This window comes from Chanos chanos, chromosome 15 (genome assembly GCF_902362185.1).
Source record: "Chanos chanos chromosome 15, fChaCha1.1, whole genome shotgun sequence".
In the NCBI taxonomy this organism is placed as follows: Eukaryota; Metazoa; Chordata; class Actinopteri; order Gonorynchiformes; family Chanidae; genus Chanos; species Chanos chanos.
This window is the reverse complement of record NC_044509.1, coordinates 2,240,399-2,246,398: the sequence shown is the minus strand read 5'-3', so window position 1 is coordinate 2,246,398 and position 6,000 is coordinate 2,240,399. Positions and strand designations below refer to the sequence as shown.

The 6,000-nt window shown below is 43.7% G+C and overlaps 1 protein-coding gene across 1 annotated transcript; it reads left to right on the top strand.

Moving 5' to 3' along the window:
- The first annotated feature begins 2,407 nt into the window (after positions 1-2,407).
- Positions 2,408-3,721, top strand: LOC115828820 (insulinoma-associated protein 1b-like). The gene has a single exon (XM_030792920.1). The coding sequence runs from the start codon at positions 2,408-2,410 to the stop codon at positions 3,719-3,721; it is 1,314 nt and encodes a 437-aa protein (XP_030648780.1).
- The last annotated feature ends 2,279 nt before the right edge of the window (positions 3,722-6,000 follow it).

Genomic DNA, 6,000 nt, shown 5'->3' with positions numbered 1-6,000 from the left:
AAAGCGGAAAGTAAAAGAATGGGTAAGAGAGAGAGGGGAGGGGGGCAGTATGATTCTACGAGCCCCACCCCACCCTAGTGCGCAACGCAATCCGCCTTGCGCTCTTACCCTCTTTTTGTGTCCCTTTTCTCCCCAGAGGCAGGAAAAAATCCAATAACAATCAGCGCTCCCCCGAGACAACAGACCGGTTGGGGACACCACCGCACAACGGCTGCGGGAGGAGAGCGACTGGGATAGAGGTGGGGGAGGGAGGGGGGGAGTCGGGTCAGTGTGATGTCGTCTCAGTAGTAGAATTGGAAAACAGGAGGAGGGGTAAGAGGGTAAAGCAAACTCATGTATATTCATTTTAAACTCCGTGTGGATCCGCACAGCTTTTCCTTCGGACAAACGGCTGTTATCATGCCCAAAAAAAAAAAAAAACACGTACTGTGCTGTTTGTCATCGAGTACGAACCACAAAAATCGTTCTGTCCAACGTACTTTTACTTGTGATAACGTTGTACGCATATGCCACACCACTGGTCCAGTGTAGTTTTTTTTTTTTTTTAATTTTTCTAAGATTTTTTCTGTCGATTCGTCGGTTTAAATTAACATTAAAAGTTGAAGCTTTCCGTTTTCTACAGTCTTCAACATGTTACGATTCAAATAAATGGGTTTTCTTTGTAATTCCTTTAATTCCTTAATTAATTTTATTCCTTTCATTTGACTTACTGGTCACGATTAAGAGCACTATGGTAGTAAGTGAAAATATTGTTTCTTTAAATTGCTTTCTCTTTTAGCACATGAAAATAGTATATATTAAGGAAAAGTGATGCCCAAATTGCACCAATTACTTACTCACTATTTTATTGTGCTGGTCTAAAGATATAAACTATAAAAAACCAGAGAAGAAAGAAATATAATTTCAACATGCTTAAAACTGCAATTTACCAGACAACAAAAACCCAAAACGAATTAACTGTTTTGAACTGGTCACATATCAGGCGCATTGATCCAAACCGTTGGTTTCTATAGTGCTACACAACAGAAACTAACGGAAAACGTCCCGTTAACCGTCTATTGATTTCAACGGTTATTGTTTGTGTGGACTTGAGACCATCTCTAATGGAAGAGGTGTCTGATGCCGATCGACATGTATTCACAAACGTCCCGTCCCTTTTCGTGATGGAGGAGGGGAGCCGTTTGTGATGTCCTTTTGCGCCAGATTGTGGACGTGTGATGAAAATTGTTAATTTCGATGACAGTGACATGACAGACTGTTGCTATTGTGTGCATCAGACGTTTGTCGGTGGGGGCGAGAGTTTGGAGAATTTGGGGGGTTAGTACACTAGGGGAGTAGCCTGAGAATTCTCCAACGTTTGTGCGGCACTATGATATGTTGCGATTCCACTGGATCCTTCAATAGACCAAGCACGGCAGGGAACTTCGCAGTCCGTTCCTATCCGCTTTGGAGTAATGGGCTAGATACTAGCCCCTAAATTACATTCCCCATGTAACGAATATGCATCTCCAACGAACTGATTTCATAATAGGCCACAAAACTCGGAATGAATAACATTAAGACATGTTTTTTTTTTTTTTTTGCTTATTACATTTATTAAGATATATTTGCCTAATTTCAAAACATGCATGGAAAATAGCCTACTTCAAAATAACGATTCAGGAACGACAGAGGCAATGTTTTTGATCGACATGCTATTTACTGGTGCAATTTTAACTCACCAACACCAAGAACCCCCACCCCCCCCCCCCCCCCCCCCACCCCCCCCCCCCCCCCCCACACACACACACACACACACACACACACACACACACGCACACGCGCACCCTTCCCCTCCCCATCCCTTCCCCCAGTTCGTTTCATTCCTCCGTTTTGATGAATGGACGGAGGGGACTTCGGCACGTGTGTGTTGAATGGAGTCCCAGAGGAGAAGACAGAATTCAAGCCTGGGGAGCTTGGAGTGTGGCACGGCGTAATCTGCATAATAGCGAGGGACCGTCAAGGACGGGGCAAGTGGTTGGGGAGGGGTGGCAGGAGACAGGGGGTAAGACAACGAGGGAGGAGAGGAGGAAAAGAAGGGAGGGTGTAGAGAAGCAGGGGCGGGGCGGGGGGAACTGACATCTGCCGCTCCACTCCTCAGAGACCCCGGGTGGATCATGTTGCTCTGCCCGCTATTGATGCTTGGACCGCAGCCATCTGCGTCCTAACTGACGCACAATAAGCACTCGCGGCCTTTATAAAGGACCAGACAAGGGGACAGAGACTCAGTGTAGTCAAGAACCTCAAGGTGGAACCACCGAAAGCTGCTCTCTCTCTCTCTCTCTGTCTCTCTCTCTCAGTCTTTCTCTAGTGCTCTATCGCAAGGGTGAAGAGAAACTGTATTTAGACTGAATCCCGAACCGACAACATGCCAAAGGGGTTTCTTGTAAAACGGTCGAAAAAAACTGCTCTGGTATCGTACAGGATACGTGGGGAGGAGGACACAACACCTGTGCAAACAGATGCACCTCCTTCAGGAGTTTCAGGAGCTGCTTTTTTCGCTCCTGTCCTTACCTCAAACTACACCAGTCTACTTCAGAAAATGCAAGGTCGGATATGCTTTGGGGGAGTGCCCGAATCTTTCTACGGCCCTTCTCTTAGTCCCACTAGACCTGACAACGAGGATTACACCAGCCAGTATCCGTCAGCAGACTCTGCTGAGCTGTCGCGCAACATCGTTTCTCCAACACAAGCCGAGATTCTGCCTGAGCCACTGCTAGGCAGCTTTGGTGTCAGTGGCGCTTCAGCGACCCCAGCCCTGCCCGAGATGACCACCAAAATTGACTCCATTTGCGGTGACAGAACAAAGGCCCTCGAGAAACGACCGGCGCCCACCAGTAGTTCCAAGCCGAACCAAACAAACTCTAAGAAACGTAAGACCTCCAGTTCCCCTCCTCAGGAGAAAAGGTCAATCATGCGAGACGAAGTCACTACTTCACCTGTCTTGGGCCTGCGTATTAAAGAGGACCCAGATGAAGATTTGAAACAAAGGTCCAGCGCCGGTAGCCCGCTGGGTGAGTTCATTTGCCAACTCTGCAAAGAGAGGTACTCGGACCCACTTACTCTGGCTCATCACAAGTGCTCTCGCATCGTTCGCATCGAGTACCGTTGCACCGAGTGCGACAAAACTTTCAGCTGCCCAGCCAATTTGGCCTCACATCGGCGTTGGCACAAACCAAAGGGCACACAAGGCGACACTGCCAGCCCACAGCAAGACGACAGGTTACAACCACAGGCCCATTTCCCCAGTCCAAGCTCTGTCGCACGATCGGAAACTGGCACCCTTTCGCCACAATCAGATTCCTGCTCAGACGAGGAAATGTCATTCAGTTGCCCACAGTGCTCCAAGAAATTTCGAAGACAAGCTTACCTGAGGAAACATTTGGCTCTTCACAACAAAAAAGCAGCCAACGCTGCCAGTCAGTCCCCTAATGAGACGACAAAGAAAGTTGGGAAAATCACCAGCAACCCGTGTCAGTCCAGTTCTGTCTCGGAGAGGGAAACACTGGACAATTTTTCGAAGTATCCTACGACCGAGCAAACAACCAAAGTGTCGGGCGATGTTTTCCCCTGTCGCTTTTGCGGGGATAATTTTTTCTCATCACCAGGGTTAACGAGACACATTAACAAGTATCACCCCACTGAGAACCGACAGGTGATCTTTCTGTCCCAGGCTGTCTGAACGAACGGAACAGAGATACACGGACGTTTAGCCTCTGCCGTACTCTAGAGTTGAGTCATTGTCTTGAAAAATGTGTCTGTGTTTCTTTTACAAACGAAAAACACCTCAAACAGTTCAGGCAAGCATCTCAAAAGACCTTCCAAAAATTAATTTAGAATAGCCTTGTGTAAATTGTTCTTTTTTTTTTTTTAAATAGAGATATTTATTTATTTATATGTTCACTTATTTATTTGTTAATTTATTCATGAATGTATTTATTTAATATCGACCTTTTGTTCAATTTGTTGTTGAATATTTTGTGATTTTTGTTTTTGTTGTGATGTGCACATCTCTGCTGAAATCATTAAATGACTTGTTACGACTTTTTATACAAGAAATGTTTATATCGTCTATGTTTTCTAAACAATAAATGACTTTTCACTTTTATCACGTGTCTTTTAATAGGCATTTCCTTTTGCGTTAGGATATCCTTTACTTCAACTAAGTAAACAAAAAGTCTCAAAGCATTTTATTGTATCACTACACGATAATATATATATATATATATATATATATATATATATATATATATTTGAAGCAGACGTGTAACCCTTTACAGTTTAAAATTTGATTACGTTCTACATGACATCAGCACACGTATTTAAAAGTACGTTTGTGGCACATTGTTTCAGTGCGAGGCCAAGAGGTGAGGTTAAACATTATTTTAAAAGATAAAGGTGAGATAGTCAAGTCTGCTAGACTATAGTCGACGTAGTGACTGAAACGGGTGAGCTTTCGAATTTTCTGCCTGGAATAAAAGAGGGCTGCAGAGGTTTTGTTTCCACTGCGCATGCTCCCCACAGTTTTAACGCAAATGAAGGACACTTGTAGATGGATATTTCAGGTCATGGCAGAGGTAGTCCTGGCATGTTTTCTATAGATGCACGAGCACAAAACCAATCCATTCCCTTATAATGAGAGCTCCAGCCCCAAGAGTGAGCGATGTAATCTGTTCGTCTGCATGCGTCACTATGCCGCATGTGTCACAATACTGCACAGTTAAAACTAGAGTTTCGGTCAAAGTGTGTGTGTGTACATACATACATACACATACACACTCTCTCTCAGTAGAGTGTGAGTAATATATATAAAATAACAGTACGATAACGATAAACCATGCAAAAAGCGCACTGAATAGACCATAGCGTGTCCAGGTGTGACGAGTCTCTGTCTTGCTGGTTTCTCTTTTTTTCCATCTCTAATCTCCGGATAATTCTGAAACTAACGTTAGTTTTTAAATAACGTTAAAGATTTCAGATTTTGTTGTTTGCGGATAGCCACAATGCCGGAGTTACTGCCCTTTACGCATGAGAAATTGTTCAGTTACATTAAACTGACTTCTCACGATGCCGCCTGCTCATGACAGCCCTGACCTTGACCCTGGTCACACAAGGTCCAAGTTCGTGGGCAGTGGAGCAGGTTGTCTCGCCAGACATAGTCTCAGTGAAACACGGCTGAGCGGGACAACGTGATCCAGCTTCACTTAAGACATTTGCCAAGACTTAAAATAAAAATAAAACGACAACCATTCGATGTGTTTAACGATATGACCCAATCTCAGCGAAGCAGGTCAGTGTTTTAATTATTTATAGCCTATTAACGCGTAATCTGATCATTTAATGAGACATGTAATGTAAAAACTTGTTGATAACGTAGCCATGCTCGGGATGTAGCCCTTACGTAATAACTTAAGATGAGGTCAAATTATTATTACATCATGAGCCGAATAACAATTTATTGACGAACAACGTGATATACGTTGGACGCTAACCGTAGGATCGTCTGATATAAGTTTTAACTCTTATAGTGTGATTAAGGTACCACAGTTGACGGTTTAACCCTTAGCCCACTGTTCAACCCACTGCACAAGGAACCAGGCGCCTGTAGGCATATACTTGACTTTTTGCGCATATTTGTCCAAGGAGTTTTTCGGTGTTAAGTGGCCTTGCTGTGACTTTGACCTCTGACACTGATCTCCCAAAATGTAGTGCCGCTCCAGGCATCGTGGGTGTGAAATTAAATCAAATTCTTTGTCGCCGTTTTTGCGTGAAACCGTTCATGGATAAACAAACAAACAAACAAAGGATATAATGACGTCACGTTCTCTCTGGTTTATCAAGCCTAAAATATTCACGGAATATTCACGATAAGCTTTGTATTAATAACAATGTCATTTTTTATTTATTACATTATCTATTAATAGCATCATTTGCCCTTCTGAACAATAATTTAGTCTTTCA

Bases quoted from the DNA above. Each gene is read 5' to 3' on its own strand.
- LOC115828820 (XM_030792920.1), top strand. From the start codon at position 2,408: ATGCCAAAGGGGTTTCTTGTAAAACGGTCGAAAAAAACTGCTCTGGTA.